Here is a 19021-nt window from a genome sequence, read left to right as displayed (position 1 = left end):
CAATTGATTGCATCAACAAACTGCTGCACAACTGCCACAGCAATAGCCAATCCACTACAGCCTTTGCTGAAGCAACCAATCACCCACTCAATTAGCGCAGCAGCAGCCAATCCAAGGCAGCCCTTGTAGCAGCCACCAATCGCCCACCAAATTGCCACTGACAAGCTCCTGCTCACGGCTACAAGCAATCACTTGCCCCCCCCTCGCTATCCGTGTATAAGACGAGGCACGTTTTTTAACATTATTTTACTGTAAAAAAAACCCCTCATTTTATACACGGAAAAGTGTGGTACTTAATGTAACTTCTTCACTGAGAAGACTGAGAGGTTGTTATAACAAGGTATTGATAGTGTGGTTACTTACTGTACTTTGTGAGACAGGAAAAGCTTCCCACCACAGTGTGTATTCCTCCCCTCCCCTATTCATGGTGGCAAAGAAACTCTGGTAACATTACAAGTATCCTAGCAGGAGCAAGCATGGAGTCCAGTGGCCATGAGACTCAGAATGAGGCATAGCCAGATAGATGGCTGTAAACAACGGCTCCCCACAGGATCAAAAGCAAGTATAGGAGAGAGGGTTTCCCCAGCAAGGGCTAGCTCTTTAATTAATTAATGAATTCAAAAAAATGTACATGCCTCCCATCATCATAAATACCCACAAGATAGACATAGGATGAATAATTAAAATTATAAAGTACAATGTAGCTTATTAAAACCACAATTAAAATCTGTACCAAACCAATAGCAGAGGGCACTCCCTGTTTCCAAATAGGCAACATGGATTAACTGCCTTCAAAAAATGTGGTGAAAAGAGATGTCCGAAACTCAAGTCAAATTTCTCACAGGAGGGAGTTCCTTAGCCATGGTGTCACCACAGAAATTATTATTTATTATTTATTTTTATATTAAATTTATATACCACCCTTTATCTGAAGATCTCAGAGCAGTTCACAGTATAAAAATGCAGGATAAAAGCATAAAAGGCCCTGTCTTAAGTCATTGGCTGTAACATACTTATTGGTGGAACAACCAGAAACCATAGGTGGTACAACTGTTGAAAGTTATGTGTGTGTGAGAGAGAAATTCTGTACCTTTTTTTAAAACTTAGTACACCAGGAAAACAGGGGGCATAAACAAGTTGTGGGACAGAGAAGTAGACATCATTTTGGAGAAACGGAGCTTGGCCTACAGTTTGCCTATTATGGTATTGACTCCATTAACTTTATGTGCTACCACTGTGTTTGTGCTTCATCTAATCACCCTATATGTTTACTTTCATTTCTACTCGCTCTCTGGACAAAGGTGACACACCAAACAGTTCTGGTCCCATCTATGACCATAACATTTTGACAGCCACGTTGTTTGGGGATTTGTATTTCCATCCCATATGCCCAGCCAGTTTTCTCAGAGGTAGTTCAGATGACATATTTGGACTGATATAACAGTTTGATTGATTAGAAAAGTTCTGCACTTTTTCATGTTTGCTACATTCCTTCTTCATCTTTTATGAGCATCACATACAAAGTATGTGGCTGATACATGAAGAATCCAGCCACCAGTGAATCAAAAGTGCCATGATGTTGCCAGAGGCACCAACTTATAAGGGTGATGGGGGTGTGTGCAATGTCAGGCACATGACGTGACAGCCTGACATCATGCGTGTGACGTCAGGATGTCGGGAGGTGGAGTCGAATGCGGCAGTCCTGCGAATCAATGGCCAGCTCCTCCTCTGCCTCTTCTTGACACTAGCACTGACAGGAGGCTGCTTCAACCCTTCTTCTCCTCCATGGCAGGAGAAGGAGGAGCCAGCCACTGGGGACATGCTGCACTCGGCTCCACACTTCCGTTCTGTGCTTTTAGGACATCTGGCAGCCACGGCCCTTACCCCAAAAATATAGGGGAGGAGCACTTGGTCCCCGGGAGCCGGCACCCCCTGGATGTAGGGAACAAGGCTACATGCTGAAAATACCTTGAGCTTATGAACTTATATAAATAAGAGCTGTACATCAAGAATAAAAAACCTTGAATCCTTAATTTACAGTTTTGACCATGTGAATGGACACGGGTTTGAATTTCTTAAAGTACATTCATGCTTCAGAACAGTATAAATTACAATAACATCTTGTTTACACATGTCATGGTGTGTAGAAGTCAAATAATAAAGTACTGTATAACTCTGAGCTATTATCCTGTCAGTTGCATTTGTGAAGGCATTCTATGAGCCAGTTCCCGAGTATTTAGCTCCCTTGATATCCCTTGTTAGCAGGATAACTTATACACCAAGGCAGTTAAGCAGCATTGCTCTTCTGAGAATTCTGATGATTTTGGTAAGGCTGCATAAATTTTTCAGCATAACTTCTTGCTGGGTTAGCCTTTTCTTTGATCCAACAGTTCCAAGTTGTCTTCACAGAAGCTCTAAATTAAAAGAAAAACAGAAATTGGACTTGCTCAAAATTTAACCAAAAAGATACCATCCAGCATATGATGAAATATTCACTGAAGTTCACATGTAGATCAGGTAAATGATGCAACTGGCTTATTTTGTTTATTTCAGGGTTTGTTTGTTTGTTTGTTTGTTTGTTTGTTTTAAAAAATGGTAAATGTCCTGCATTAGTTTTAAAAAATAGAAAATGTCCTGCATTAGCACTTTAAGAAGGAAGTATGTTTAAGGGGAGATGTATTTCACATTTTAATCTCTGCAATTGATTTTTATACTTTGTAAACCACTTTATATGCATTAAATGATGTTGAAGAGGAAAGTAATGCTAAAATGGGAAATGCACATATAAATTAGCCCCAATTCTGTGAGGTAATTAATCTCCGCACAAGAATATTGGCATACACAGTGAAGCTTTTGAAAACATTTCCTAAATAGTACAAACTCTGCTTTCAAATGTGATGCAAGATTGCTACTCTTTTGGAGGAGATGTGTGCTGATCTTTCAGTTATAGAACTCTGGAAAGGAATCAGTATCTCTCTCTGCTGGAATTAATATCCTGAAATATAACTTTTCATATCACTGCAGAAATTAAAGCCCCCTTGTCTTCCACTTCTGAAAATCTTCCCATCTCCTTTCTAAGGAGAAACAGTTATGTTACTGAAATGTAGCAGAAAGTTTATCTGCAAGTAATAGAGAAAAAACTCATGCAGTAAGGTGGGAAGTGAGGAACTTCACATTCCATTGCATTTCAGCTTTTGTATATCTGAAAGAAGATGGTTTCTTCAACAATTATACCTCTAGATATCAGGAAATGCATTATTTGTCCCACATTTTACAATGTGGAAAGATGGATATTTTAATGAACACAAATCTCAGACAAACTGTACGGCATGTTCAAATTTGAATGATTATTTTTTTTATTTTTTTTTTAAAAAAGAATGCATTTTCATAGAATTAAATAATAATAATCAAGGTTTGGTAATTTCTCATGTGGAAGACCTGTAGCCATAAAATGCAATCAAAATTAATGAACAGAGTTTGGGAGAATAGTTTCTATAGGTGTTATTGCATGTAAGGTGCTGTGCTGTTTTTAGTGTAATTACTGGTATGTGTTAAACAGATTTTTTATATGTATATAAATATATATATATATTAATGCTATCAATGTTTAATTGATATTTTAACTTGATTTTTTCCCTATTTTTAGTGGATATTGTTTTTATATGTAATCTGCCTGTCCCATAAGGGGGAAAGGTGGGGTATAAATAAAATGATGATAATGGTGATGGTGATGATATAGCCATCACAAAATGCAAGAGAACAGTCCCATGATTTTTAAGTTATCTATTATATTTGTGAGCCGCTTCATAATTTATGTTGTAATGTAAAATTCAACTTTAATTTTAAGCTTCCATGACTGGAGACTTTTAAGACTCACTCAATATGAAACAACAAACATTTACAAGAAATAATGTGCAAATAGGATACTGACAGTGCAATCCTATGTTGATCTACTCAGAAATAAGTCCCACTGAATTCACTGGGACTTACTTCCAATGAATGGGACTGCAGCCTTGTATAGGATTGCAGGTTTAAAGTTAAATCTGTCCTCTGCCTTCCACATGACACATAGTATTGTGGGATGAAAACAGAAGTAGAACTTAACACCACTAAGAGATGTTACTCTTCTACTGACATGTGCTCAAAGGTCCACTGGTTTTGAAAATCTGCTGTCTGAAAGCACCTCAGGCTTTGTTTAAAATATAATATAAAATATAAGGTTCCTTCAAAAGTGGCATGTAAGATTTCTGCTGATGGCCCATCTCAAATTAAGAAAGTACAAGCACAGAACAAGCATTTCAAATGAAGTGATATATAAGTGATGGGTTGGACTAGGGCCACATTTTATTTAAACTATATCTATAGAGCAAATGAGAAGAATGGGATTCTAACTTCAGCATTGGGTGAGACAAACCCTGCCAATTCTAAGGGGCATAAGAAGGCTAGGCCCCAAAGACTGGGACACACCTTATGGTCAGTAGGGGAATCTTCCTTCCTCACTCCTGGGCTTCAGAACTCTGTGCAAATGTGGCAGGTGAGCTTCAAGAATGTTTCATATCCAGGAGGTCACTGCAGCCATGGTTAAATGGGCGCAAGGCTTTGGATACACAATAACCATGTGACAGTGGGAACATTTGTGGAAAACAGATAGGAAATTTACAGCTTGTTGTGCTTTAAGAAAGAACTTCCTTAAAATGCAACATTGGTGGAATATAACCCCTTGGAAGCTCCCCAAAATGTATAAAAGTGTACCAAGCAATTGTTGGAGGTATAAGGAAAAACCAGGTAATCTATATCACATATGGTGGTAATGTAAAGAAATCAAGGTGTTCTGGAAGGATATCCATTCCGAACTGGAAAAAATGTTAAAAATATCTTTCAGCAAATAACCAGAAGCTTACCTACTAGGAATCACAGATTTGGATATCCCTAAAAAAACAAAATAATTTTTTCTCTATGCCACGGTTGCAGCAAGAATACTCATTGTGACAAATTGGAAAAGTGATAAAGTCCCTTCTAGAGTGGATTCAAAAAATGACCAAATATGCAGAATTAGACCAGTTATCAGAAAGAATAAAAAATAAATCAAAGGAAGTATTTACCACAATATGGGAAGTCTTTAAAATTTATTTGAAAAATAGCAATGACAGTTTGAAGTCTGTAGCAGCATTTGAGTAACTTCAGTAGGAGTTTTAAATCTGATGGAAAACCTAGGATAGAATAAATAACATTAAAGCCAAAACATGCTATAATATGGCACTGAATAACAGATGAGAAATAGAAGTAAGGAGTAGACGGGAAGTCATTCTCATAGGAAAAAGTCATTTTTATGTTAAATGTATTGTGAGCAATATTCAATATATTGGTGGTGGTGTTGTTTTCTTTCTTTCTTTCTTTCTTTCTTTCTTTCTTTCTTTCTTTCTTGTTAGGTGATGGATATCTGTGTATCTTCATATTTTCTTTTTTTATGTGGTGTATTAAAATGAAATAAAAACTATTTATTTCATTTTTTAAAAAAAGAATGCTTCACATCCAGCTTAAGGGCCTCACAACCTATAACAACTGGCCTTTGCAAATGCCCTTCATGGTCAAAGGTGCCCAGGGGTGCTCACCTGATACCGTATCTAACCTTGACCTTTCCTGCACCTCCCTGTCAACAATGTGACCAGCTTAACCATGAAACAAAATTAATCAAAGCAACCTATTTAACAGCATCAATCCCTAAACACCAATTTAGTCCATAATAATTAAACAAGATGAGACGGATATTTTCTGAAAATTATCCAGGAAATTAAAGGCAAAAATGCTAAAAAATGAAGCATAATTTAGTGCTCTTCTGATGAATCTCCAAATAATTTTGTAATGTAACCAATCTTGGAAGATTCTAGAATGAGCTACAAAGCTTCAGAGTAAAAGAAATTGTGAAACAAGGCAGTTGAGCTCTATGGGTGTCAAGGTGATAAGGATGCACCATGCCTATTTTTTTCTGTTTTCCCTCTCATCCTTCCTATTTTCTTTTCTATTGCTGTAGATCCATGGACCATAAGAATAAGAGTGTTGTCCGGGAATTCATCCTACTTGGATTTCCAACCACCATGGAACTGCAAGTGCTTCTGTTTGTGATATTCCTTGTGGCCTACATCCTGACACTCCTGGAGAACACAATTATCATTGTTGTGATCAAAATCAACCCTCAGCTTAACAAACCTATGTATTTCTTCCTCAGCAACCTCTCCTTCCTGGAGACGTGGTACATCTGTGTTATTGTCCCAAAACTATTGGTCAACTGCCTGGTGGAAGACAAGTCCATCTCATTTGAAGGATGCATGACACAGCTCTACTTTTTCAGCTCTCTCATATGTACAGAGTGTATCCTTCTTGCTGTAATGGCATATGATAGATATGTGGCCATCTGCAATCCACTGCGCTATCCAACCATCATGACCCAGCGCCTTTGCTTGCAGTTAGCTGTGGGTTCGTGGCTAACTGGCTTCTTCGCCTCAATGCTGAAGGTTGTATTTATATCTCGCCTACCCTTTTGTGGCCCTAACATCATCAACCACTTCTTCTGTGACATTTCACCTTTGCTAAATATGGCATGTGAAGATATGACAGTCGCTGAAATAGTGGACTTTGTCTTGGCATTGATAATTCTGCTGGTCCCACTCTCAGTTACAACAGTTTCCTATGTGTGTATCATTGGTACCATTTTGCGTATCCCAACTGTCCAAGGCAGGAAGAAGGCCTTCTCTACTTGTGCTGCTCACCTCACTGTGGTCACCATCTTCTTCTCAGCCACTCTCTTCATGTATGCAAGACCAAAGAGGATCCACCCTTTTGATCTAAACAAATTGGTTTCTGTCATATACACCATTGTCACTCCAATGCTGAACCCATTCATTTACTGTCTGAGAAATCAAGAGGTCAAGGGAGCTTTAAGAAAAGCTTTCTGTAGCACAACTGCCCTCCCCAAAATCTCAGCGCCCCTCACTAATGCTGAATGGCACAGATAGATTTATTTATTTTCTCATTGAGAAATATCCTTGGACCTTTTCAATTTTCATTTGCTGGAAGAAGTATGCTGGAGAGAGTGTCATACCCATCAACTGTCCCTGAAAAACTGGGACATCCCATTTTCCTCCAGAAGAGCATGGTGGCCATTTTGGGCGCCATACTCTTGCACGATTTAGAGTCAAGATCTCCCTCAGCCAAACAACATTTTTTCTAGACCACAATCTCACACAGTGCCCCCAAAATGTGTGCTTTTCAGGTCCATGACCTCACACAGTGCTCCAAAATATGCATTTTGGGATGCTGTGCCTGAAAATAATAATTTTTCGAGGTCCATGACTGAAGCAGGAGTGCAGACCCAGGAGATGTCCCAATTTGGGGCCATGTTGCATTGGAGAGTATGATATGTGTGAAAAAGCATTCTCAGATAGCACTTTTTCTCCCAGTTTATTTTGATGTCTGAGGCAGAAAGGCCAAATATCCTTTCTTTAGTGAAGATTAAATAATCAATTTCTATTTTGATAAGAAGCAAATAAATATTCAAAAGTTGATGACAGTGAACACATACATGTTCATTTTTATGTGATGGGAAAAGGGTAAATTGTAACCCTTTGCCCACCATCTACAGAACTGAATAGCATAGCCAACCACTTTTTCTTATTATTATTAACTAGAATTAGTTGTTGTCACTTGCATCATGTCAGGAACTTTCATGTGTGATTACTCATTTTATATTTGGTGAAGTTCTATTGTGTTAGAGATGAGCATAGCTCCTTTATTTAGATTCCTACTGTGCTATGGGCATGTTCTTCCCTGTGTTCTTCTCCTGCTGAGGCTTAAGTAGAAGCCTCTTTCTTTAATTTCTGAACATGGTATGGACAGATCTAGTAGGAAAAGAAATGGAGGGGGGAATTGTTCAATCTGCAGTTTAAAACAAAGAGGTTTGTGATGGTCCCAGACTTGTAAACATGTATCAAGTGAGTTATGTACTTCTCTAAATTTAGAAATACAGTCTCAGGTTTGTTTGTTTTTTAAAGCATACAAAAATGTGTATTTTAGTGGGAGGGTGTATACAAAATAAATACTTTAGAGGAAAGTGTGTACAAACTCTGTGTGTGTGTGTGTGTGTGCGTGCATGCACATGCACATGTGTACATACAAACACTTAAAAAACACCCACAAAATCTAGGACTGGACAGACCTATGGTAGAGCACATTTGAAATGGGCATGGAACAAAAATAAGCTGAAGGAGAAATGAATTCACTGTTCCTGTCAGTGGGTGTTGGGTGTTGGTTTTATCTGCTTATATAGTATTTTTCTGATGCAAAATTCCACAAACTGGTAACCACCAAAGAAAAGGCCCATTCTTGCCTTGCCCCCCTCTGGACTTCTCATGGAGTAGGCACATGAAGAAGGGCCTCAGATGACTGTAATAGGGTCCAGGTCAGTTCATGGGGGAGAGGTGGTCCTTGAGGTATTGCAATCCTGAACCATTTAAGGTTTATAGGTCAAAACCAGCACTTAGAATTCGGCCCAGAAACTAATCAGCAGCCAGTGCAGTTGGGCCAGAATCAATGTAATATGCTCACACCATATTGCATTGAGCCAGATCTTTCCTCCACTTGCATGAGAGCCTTCTCCCAGCTTGTTTCCTTGCCCTAAGCTCTGGAGTATAACAGGGAGCGGGTGCTCAGGAATGATTGTGTCAATGGCCAGATATTCCAGAGGTTGGCCAGGATTTCAACAGTAGTGCCAGTCATATGAGCCAGAAAATCCCCCAGAGTCACCTGGAAGCCTATTGGATCCATCAGCCTCAGAGGGCAGTCCATCCATTTAGGTCCTCCGCCTATGCAAAGGGGGAAAGGTGCAGGAAGCCTAAGACTCAACAGGAAATGATCTGACCATGGAAAGGGACTGATCTCAATGTCCCCCACTTTCAAATCTCCCTCTTACTGCCCAGTTGACCAAAAAGGTCCAGAGTGTGGCCTGCCACATGTGTTGGGCAAGTGACATGTTAGGATAGCCCCATTGTCATCATAGCAGCCATTAAGTCCTGAGCCACTACAGAGCCAGCTGCCTCGTCATGGATGTTAAAAGTCCCCCAGAACCAGCAGAACTCAACACCACCTCTGAGACCAGCTCTGTCAGCGCAGGCAGGGAAACTGCTGGGCAGTGAGGTGGCGAGTAAACCAGCATAATCCATAATCTGTCCTAATTGCCCAATATCAGGAACACACATGCTAGGTTCCCCCTGCCTGCTCCTAAACTGGACAGGGAGCCTGGTGAGAGAGATGGAATCTCTATAGATTACAGCAACTCCCCTTCCCCAACCCTGAAGCTGCACTGAGTACCCAGAGGGCCATAGCTCAGTAAGACTAACTCCACCCTGCTCACCCACCCAGATCTCACTGACACAGTAGATAACACTTCTCATTCATAATCAGATTATGTGCAAGGGAGCTTAATCTAGTTTAGTATTTTATACCTTGACTAGCAGCTAGGAATGAGGGAATACATAAAATTCAGTTTCTACCAGTTTCTCATTTTCTCCAAACTTTGATTTTGTTATGCAGATAGTCACATCAGTTTTTGATGGAAAAACAACAACAGTGCCTCATGAAAATTCACCAGCATGGTAGCATAAATCTCTCCCCATATAATTGTTATATGTGATTTTCTCAAATACAGACTTATTCCCCCTCCCCGCAAAGCATTTCCCTGTGCAATAATGCATTTTTGTTTACATTCTTATATTGATTTATATGTATACTTTGCATATAAGACTGGAGGCTCTCCCAGCCTCACCTGGTGATGCCAGGGATTGAACCTGGGACCTCCTGCATGCAAAGGAGATGCTCTGCGCTACAGATAGAAGACAGAAGGTGCTTCTCAAAATGTATTTGGTGACCAAATGCCAGTTTATCATGAAAACACCAACTACAGTACATGAACTTTGAAAAAGAATTAAATATCTTCATTTGTTAAATTTTCTGCATGCCATATTGTGTAGCGCTCTCTTCACTTCTTGGTTACGGAGGCTGTAGATGATGGGGTTTAACATGGGTATCACAATAAAGTAAATGACAGAGGGAGCCATTTCCTGATCCTGAGAGTTCTTTGAGGTTGGCTTCAAGTACCTGAAGAAAATTGTTCCATAGTATAGCACAGGGGTCTGCAACCTTTAAGACAAAAAGAGCCACTTGGACCCGTTTCCGAAGAAAAAAAAACTGGGAGCCGCAAAACTCGTCATTATAAAAATAGCTTTTTTGTCACTTTTTTATTATTTCTTGGTTTGACCCCTCAGAATTACTCCTCCTCATAGAAATAAACGTTAAATTAACAAGTTACCTTTTTGTGTGTGTGTGTTCTTCACTCCCCTTCAAAACAGTGACCAGCGTACATGCCCCCTTTCAATGCAGTGACCAGCATACATGCCCCTTACAATGTAGCGGACGGGCGGGCGGGAAGGTGACGTCGGGACGGTGCGTGACTAACGCACACACCGCCCCATGCGACGTCACAGCCAGTGCAACGCCCGCCACAGTGGGAAGTGTCGGGGCGCACAATGCGCCTCCTCCCCTCACTAGTATCCGCCCCGGAGCCGCGGCAAAGGTGTAAAAGAGCCACATGCGGCTCCGGAGCCGCGGGTTGCAGACCCCTGGTATAGCACAATAACTGTCACGTGAGATGTGCAAGTGGAAAAAGCCTTGCGTTTCCCTTCAATAGAGTGTATCCTCAAGACAGCGGAGATGATGTGAATATAGGAAGCCAGTGTGATGAAGAGAGCCCCCATCCCTAAAAATGAACCAAGGGTGAAAATCACCATTTGGTTTGCAAAAGTGCTGCTACAGGAAAGTTTGAACAGTTGTGGGGCTTCACAGCTGAAGTGATGGATTACATTGGCCCTGCAGAAGTGTAGAGTTGTTAGCAGAAGGGTGTTCAGTAGAGCATAGAGAAAGCCAGTGAGCAACGCACTGCACACCAGCTGCGAACAGACCCGTTTGCTCATCATCATGTTATAATGCAAGGGGTGACAGATGGCTGTGTACCGATCATACGCCATCACAGAGAGGAGGAGACCCTCTCCCACTGAAAGCCCATGACAAAGAAGACCTGGGTAAAACAACAATCAACGGTGATTGCTTTTCTGGCCGAAAGGAAGTCTTCTAACATTTTAGGAACTGTAACAGAAGAAAAAGCAATATCAAGGGAAGCCAAATGAGAAAGGAAGACATACATAGGAGTGTGAAGATTAGCATCCATTCTTATAGCCAAAATGATGGCTAGGTTGCCAGACAGAGTTATCAAATAAATCAACAGGAAGATTGCAAAGAGTAAGATCTGGAGCTTTGGATCACTGGAGAAGCCTAAGAGGATGAACTCCGTGATGTGGGTTTGATTATCCATATGTGCAAAGTGTTTCCTCCTGTAGAAAGCACAGAAAAACAACAAAACAAAAAAGTGTTTTATATGTGTTTTGTAAGATTTGAAGAAACTTTCCCCCAGTCTAACTGGGAGACATAGATAATTTATGCATGGGTCACATCCACATCAGGGCAAAAAGCCCTAACATTAATATATACTGATGGGGCCTAAGCTGGCAGTGACTAACCATAGCTGAGATAGATGTCTTGAAGAAAACATTGACTCAGCATGCAATAGCTGTGGGGGAAATGTGAGTCACCAAGGGGGGCAATTTTTGTGAATGTATAAACTACAGTGGAAGACTCCAAAGGTGATGTGTAATTTAGAATAATAAAACCAATAAATAAGAACAATGCAACCATAAAAGCAGTTTGAAAACTCCTTGATTAACATCATCAAAGGACCCATTCCAATCCGGCTTCCACTCTGGCCATGGGACCGAGACGACTCTGGTCGCCCTAACAGATGATCTCCGCAGGCAGCTGGATCAAGGCGGGTCGGGGCTGCTGATTCTTTTAGACCTGTCAGCAGCCTTCAACATGGTCAATCACGAACTCCTGGACCACCACCTCGCCGACGTGGGGATCCAGGGCACATTCCTTCAATGGCTGCACTCGTTTCTCTCTGGTCAGGGACAGAGTGTGGCGTTTGGGGGGGGGAACTGTCGTCGCACCACTCCTTGGTGTGTGGAGTGCTGCAGGGTGTGATACTCTCCCCGATGCTTTTCAACATCTTTATGCGCCCCCTCGCCCAGCTTGTCCGGAGTTTTGGGTTGGGCTGCTATCAGTATGCTGATGACACCCAACTCTATCTGATCAGATGTTTGGAAGCTGTGGCTGGATGGTTACATGGGAGCCTGTTGAAGTTAAACCCTTCAAAGACAGAGATCCTTTGGCTGGGTCGAGACGATATGGGATGGTGGGGGGGGCAACTTCCATCTCTTGTGGGGGTGCAATTAGTGCCAGCACTGTCTGTTAAGAGTTTGAGTGTAATCATCGACACCTCCATTTCCATGGAGGCGCAGATTGCAGCTATAACAAAGGCGGCATTTTTTCATCTCCGCCAAGCTAAGCAGTTGGCTCCTAACTTCTCTCGCCCTCACCTAGCCACTGTGATCCATGCGGCGGTCACCTCCAGACTGGATTATTGTAACTCGCTCTACGTGGGGCTGCCCTTGAGACTTACCCAGAAACTCCAGCTGGTGCAGAATGCCGTGGCAAGACTCCTTACAGGGTCCTTGCTGCGGGATCACATTCACCCAGTGCTATACCAGCTGCACTGGGTCCTGGTGGAGTACAGGATCAGGTTTAAGGTGCTGGTTTTAACCTTTAAAGCCCTATATGGCCTAAGACACTCGTACCTACGGGACCACCTCTCCTGGTATGTCCCACGGAGGACCTTACAGTCTTCAAACAAAAACATCTTGGAGGTCCCGGGCCACAGAGAGGTTAGGCTGGCCTCAACCAGAGTCAGGGCTTTTTCGGCTGTGGCTCCAATCTGGTGGAACGCTCTGTCACAAGACAGTAGGGCCCTGCGGGACTTGACATCTTTCTGCAGGGTCTGCAAGACAGAGCTGTTCCACCAGGCCTTTGGCCAGGGCACAGCCTGACCCCTTCCTTTGGCAATCCTCACAGAACTCTAGCCCAATGGTTGCCATTAATCTGATTTGAACTGATTTTATAATGAAATGATTCTAGAATGTTGTATCATTTTACTGGCGGGATATAAATAAATTATTATTATTATTATTATTATTAATGTACTCTTAAGGGTAATTCTCACACATTGTTGCATATAAAAGTAACCTATGGTTTGTACAGGTTACTTGCATCAGATATAGCTCAGGGAAAGTCAGAAAGATACAATTAAATCCATCTGTGAAACAAACTAGAATGCCATTGCAATTTTTTAAAATGTTTGCCAGACCCTAAGGAAAAAAACCAGGCTTGGAACCAAGCAAACTTTTCCAAGGAGAGCTTTCCACATGTGGATTTCATGGTCAGACAGAAAGCTGGCCAACTGAGATAATATACACACACGGGTATGTTTAAAGGGGATCTGATGGATAATAATGCTGATGAGGAATAAAGGGTTCAGGCAGGTTAAGGCAATAGGAGGAGGTCCTTCAGATTCTGCACAATTGAAAAATGTGCAGAAAAATAATCAGGCAACTGAAACACCATGAAGCATTTGAGTTTGTTTCCTTGTTTTTAGTTAGCAAAATATGACTTGGGGCACTTGTTGGAGGCTGTTATAATTAGCAATGGTGTGCAGAAAGTAGATAGAGATAAATTTTCTCATTCTCTTGATCTTGGGTTTATCCAATGAAATTGATTGCTAGCAGATTCAAGAGGCATGAAAGTGTTTCTATGGAATTTGTGCCCTTAAGATTATTTTGTATGCCTTTTTCTTAAATACATTTTCCAGCTCTCTGATGAAATATGGCAACCAGAACTGTGCACAGTATTCTAACTTCACATTAAAAGCTCCCTCTATCCCACATAGACTTCAACAATATTCTTGATTCATACAACCACTAAGCCTATCAATCTATCACACTATGTAACCCAGGGGTAGTCAGCCTTTTAATACCTACTAATGCATCTTTCTTGATGATAAAATTCCCTTACTGCCCACCAGTGCTCGATGGAAGGAGGATTCAGCTTGTGCCGTAGAAGCCCCTACCACCCACCTAGAATCCTGAAATGCCCACTAGTGGGTGGTTGGGACCAGGTTGACAACCCCTGATGTAACCAGATATTAATTCAGATACATACCACTAGATAAAGCTTTATTAATTCTGCTTTTTTCTTACGACCATCTTGACATCATTACAGTTAGAGATGAAGAATTGGCTTCCCTGTGCTTTCTTTGAAGAAGGTTTCTTCTGAAGAAGCTTACTTCAGGTTTTTTGTTTCCTTAAGCTTAGCTGTGGTCCTACAGGATTAGCTTCATAACCTAACTATAGGACGCAATGGTAGCAATCCCCAGGGTTCTACAGTGAGCACCATATATTCTGTATGCTTTACCTAAAGATGTCACTGCAAATGTGCACTGTTACTATGTATTATTTCCTTCCTGCAATTTTCTTTAAAAATGTGAGCAATTCTCAGGAGCAAAACACAGATAAGGTTCTCCCTTACCCTTCCCTTCTGCATTATATAGGGATGTTTCCATTTGCTATCAAATTATGCTCAATAAAAAAAAAAATGTGAATAAGAAAATGATTCAATTGTTTTAAAATTTGATGAATAATTTGAAAAATCCCCCTTTGGTTGTATAGCCCCATTAGCAGGTAATAAAGTTGAGGGAGGGTTATGTTTTGTTTTTGCTTTTTTCCAGTTGGGGGCCTTTACAGAAGTCTTCATTGGATTTTGTGGGAAGAGGTAAAAATGCCCTCAGAATATTGTATTACTTTTCAAGGGATGGGAATCACCAAACTTTCAGGTCAGGTGTGGATCTTTGCCTCTGCCTGTTATGTTTCTGAAGGCTGACTTGCTTCAGATAGAAGTTGGTCATTTATTGTCACTGGTGCAATGCTATGAAATGGTTTTTCCAACAATGATCCTTACTGCTCAATTCCTTTTTATTCTGAGAGGCCTATTCAGTCATTTATTTATTTATTTTTAGATGAGCCTATGTTTTTATGGTATTTTATACTCCACTGATTTTGTATACATTGTTGTATACCACTTTAATGTATTTTATATGAACAGGTGATTTGCTAATATTATGATAAATTGGGTTCTCCCTTAAAGAGGGCACGTATTGTGGTGAGACCTGGAAACCGACACCCTGTGTTGTGGGTGGGTACGATTGGTCAGCCACAACACCCGATTGGTAGGTTCCTCATTGCTGGGTGCAATCTGGCCAATGGGACACAGTCGAAATGGTTTGAGGGACCTATTTATACCAATGCATGTGACCCAGAGCTTCCTCTTTCGGCACGTGCATTTGAAACACCAACAGCATGTCCTCTGCGAGCCAAGAGAGAGCGATTTACCTTCAACGGATCATCCTGGTGATATCTTTCCATTATTCCTTTCTTTTAATTCCTTTCACCCTCTTCCTTTCCCCTCATTTTAATTTTGATTTAATCCCCATCCTTGCTGTTCCATTACTAAGAGGGGCTCACCCTTAGCTGACCTATGCTGGATCCCTGGGTCAGCTCTACCTGCATGGCAGGGAGCTAGTCGAACCAGAGCCTATGCAACCAGCCGCTTTCTGTAATCAATAAAGTTGTGGCCTAAATTCTGCCAAAAACCAAAATTTGAGTCAAGCGTGAATTTATTTAGAGGGGAGTTTTCTGGGTCTGAACACGCAAATAATGATTAAGTGTCAGCTAGGCTGCCCTCAACAGCCCAGGGTTCTTCCCCTAAAATATGGAACTGAATGCCCCATGAGAACAACACTATGGTATGATGTAGTGTCATATTTTTACAGAGTAACAAAAACATAGGGTTTTGTCCCCAAACAGTGCCTCCAAGTCCCATTTCAGGAAAGTGGCCCAGAAGGATACCATGGCTGACGGTACTGAAAACCACTGAGAGGTCCAACAGAACTAGCTGCATCTAATTCCTGGTGTAAGTCATCAATCATAGTGACCAAAGCAATCTGTTCCATAACCAGAACTGAAACCAGATTGAAATGGATCTAGATACAGTGGTACCTCTGGTTATGAACTTAATTCATTCTGGAGGTCTGTTCTTAATCTGAAACTGTTCTTAACCTGAGGTACCACTTTGGCTAATGCGGCCTCCCGCTGCCGCTGCACGATTTCTGTTCTCATCCTGAGGTAAAGTTCTTAACCTGAGGTACTACTACTGGGTTAGCGGAGTCTGTAACCCGAAGTGTTTGTAACCCGAGGTGTTTCTCACCCGAGGTACCACTGTAATTTGTTTCCTCCAGAAACCCCTGGTACTGACATGCTTATATTGCATTTATATACCACTTTTTCCTCCAAAGATATCTTCGTTATTTTTAACTTTTATGAAGTTTACTTTTGAGTAAGCAGGATTAGGAGTAAAGCCTTATTTTAATTTCCAGTTTATGTTCAGGTTATAATTCGCACATGAAAAGTGCCACTCCTTCGATTGCCACAGGAGTCCAACAAAATGTCTGAAGAGAGATCTCTACCCGCCCAACAGCCATTCTTCTCTGCTGCCTCTGACCATAAACTTTCCACCTTAAGTGGGACTCAGTGGTGCCAGTTCTAAATTAAACTTACTATTTTATTTTATAAGACCATGAAAAATAAGAGATTATTGTGCAACAAATTTGTGATGAATACTACATATACTATCAGAGTGCCTAGTTGAGATTCTTTGATAGCATCCCTATTAATGCTTTCTTTAAAATAACCACTAGATGGAAGCACAAGCTAGAGAATAATCACAGGAATGTTTGCGTAAGAATGCTTTGAAGGAAAGGAATATGAAAGGTGAATAGGCAACTTCTTGGAAGTTGCACGTTGAATCATAATTTGGGAGAAGAAAGGACTTCTTCCGTTAGAAATGATAAATATTGATCATTTTCACAATTGGGGTCTAATCTGTACAACACAGGAAGCTATATTTTCTGTTTCCTCTTGAAGGTAGTGAGAACCCCTACACTGTACCTAGAAACCTGTTTGAAAAAGTCCAGCACACCACAGAGTTGTCCTAAAAGCCAGCTAGTTCCCCAACTCACATACCTATACCACCTGAAACATTAAAACATCTGGACCCTAAATTTGATAAATAAGCTCCCCCCCCCCCATGGACATACTGTATATGTATGTAAAAAAAAATAAATGGATGCAGATCATGATCTTTTAATGAATCTCCATTTAATGTAAATGTTATCCATGTATCCTTTGGTGTCAGTTGCCTGGATTATACCCTGATCCTTTTTTAGCGCTATGATAGCAAACAACTTCCATGAATCATCCTTAAAAATTGTAACAATGACCTGACTTGTGCTGAGACTGGCCTCTTCATGCTGTTGGGACATCTACATAACATCACACGTATCTAACAAAATAAAAAAATTCCTTACAGTAGCACCTTAAAAACCAACTAAGTTAGTTCTTAGTTCACCTTAAAGACCAACTAAGTTAGTTCTACCAAGAACTAACTTAGTTGGTTTTTAAGGTGCTACTGGAAGGAATTTTTTTATTTTGTTTTGACTATGGCAGACCAACACGGCTACCTATCTGTAAACGTATCTAACAGTCACTGTAAGATTCCTCACTCAGTTGAACAATTGTTTGTGGTACTTTTTAGTGCCACCCTTTTGTACTGCAGATGTCCAGAAGGTGGTATTACAGCTACCAACTCAGAAGATGTCAGGTGATGAAAGAAGCAATTGAATTCGACCTAGAATGGCTACTAACGGATTGTCTGAACAATCTGTTGCTCAAACACAGGTAGAACTGCTTTGCTTTTTCATTGACTATTAAAATATATTAAGTGTCCATCTATACGTATCATTGTAACACGGACTATCTAATATTTTAGATAGACTACTTCCTGGTGAAGTTTGGACTCATGACAGTTATCTGCCATGACAAGAGTCGGGGACTGATGAAGATGGTCTGCCCTTCAAGATTTATGGATCCTAATGTATCCCTGAATGCTCTGGGGGACTTTCCAGTGGATAGAGCAGGTGATCCTGTTGAGGCACCCATCTCACTGTGGAATGGTGAGATGTAGAAGGCTACTAACATCATTACTCCAGAGTGCCCATAATGCACCCTGGTACTCTATCAAGTTGCATGTGATACAACATGGATGTCAACTAGAACACTGGCTGTGTAGCACCAACAATGTGGCAATAAGAGCAGTGAATAAGTCTTACTTCATAACAAAACAAATTCCTTCCAGTAGCACCTTAAAGACCAACTAAGTCAGTTCTTGGTATGAGCTTTCGTGTGCATGCACACTTCTTCAGATACACTGAAACAGAAGTTTCCAGACCCTTCTATATAGTGAGAAGGTAGGGAGGGGTATTACTCAGAAGGGTGGTGGGAATGGGTGATTGGCAGATAGCTGTGATGAGCCTGTTGACAACTCTTAACGACTGCAATAGGTCTTACAGGAAAAAGCAAGGGGTGAAAAGGTGAAAAATGGCTTTGTCATGTATAATGAGATAAGAATCCAAGGTCTTTGTTCAGACCAGGTTTCTCCATGGTTTTAAGTTTGGTGATAAGTTGTAATTCAGCAGCTTCTCTTTCCAGTCTATTTCTGAAATTCCTTTGTAGTAAAACAGCTACTTTGAGATCTTGTATAGAATGTCCTGGGAGATTGAAGTGTTCTCCTACTGGTTTCTCTGTCTTCATAGTCTCTACTGCATCCTCAAGTACAGGCATCTCATTTCATTGTGTTTTGATTTACTGAGCTTCAGAGACAATGTGGTTTGGAAGGGTTGCTGCAGCTGCTGAGTTGGAGACTAGGCCGCTGGTGCCTGCCTTGCAGCACAGTGACTCCTGCTGATCCTTACAAGGATGCAGGTGTGGTTGCACACAGTTAATCAATGAACTTCATTGCTATTTTATTTTAAGAAATTGCAACAGCCACCACAGCTTTCAGCAACCACCACTCTGAT

General features: G+C 41.0%; 2 protein-coding genes across 2 annotated transcripts in view; one reads left to right on the top strand and one right to left on the bottom strand.

Annotated features, from left to right (window-relative positions):
• LOC307201508 (olfactory receptor 6N1-like) overlaps window positions 1-19021 on the bottom strand; it is a gene marked incomplete at its 3' end in the record, with an annotated part of 248480 nt that overhangs the window by 201188 nt on the left and 28271 nt on the right. The gene's annotated exons all lie outside the window — the stretch shown is intronic.
• LOC307200408 (olfactory receptor 6B1-like) lies at window positions 6036-7013 on the top strand (the record flags this gene model as incomplete). The annotated part of the gene is made up of 1 exon (XM_079948950.1): window positions 6036-7013. The coding sequence occupies one exon, from the start codon at window positions 6036-6038 to the stop codon at window positions 7011-7013; it is 978 nt and encodes a 325-aa protein (XP_079805076.1).

This window comes from Podarcis cretensis (genome assembly GCF_951804945.1).
Source record: "Podarcis cretensis genome assembly, chromosome: 13".
NCBI classification, from domain to species: Eukaryota; Metazoa; Chordata; class Lepidosauria; order Squamata; family Lacertidae; genus Podarcis; species Podarcis cretensis.
This window is presented reverse-complemented; position numbering and strand designations above follow the sequence as displayed.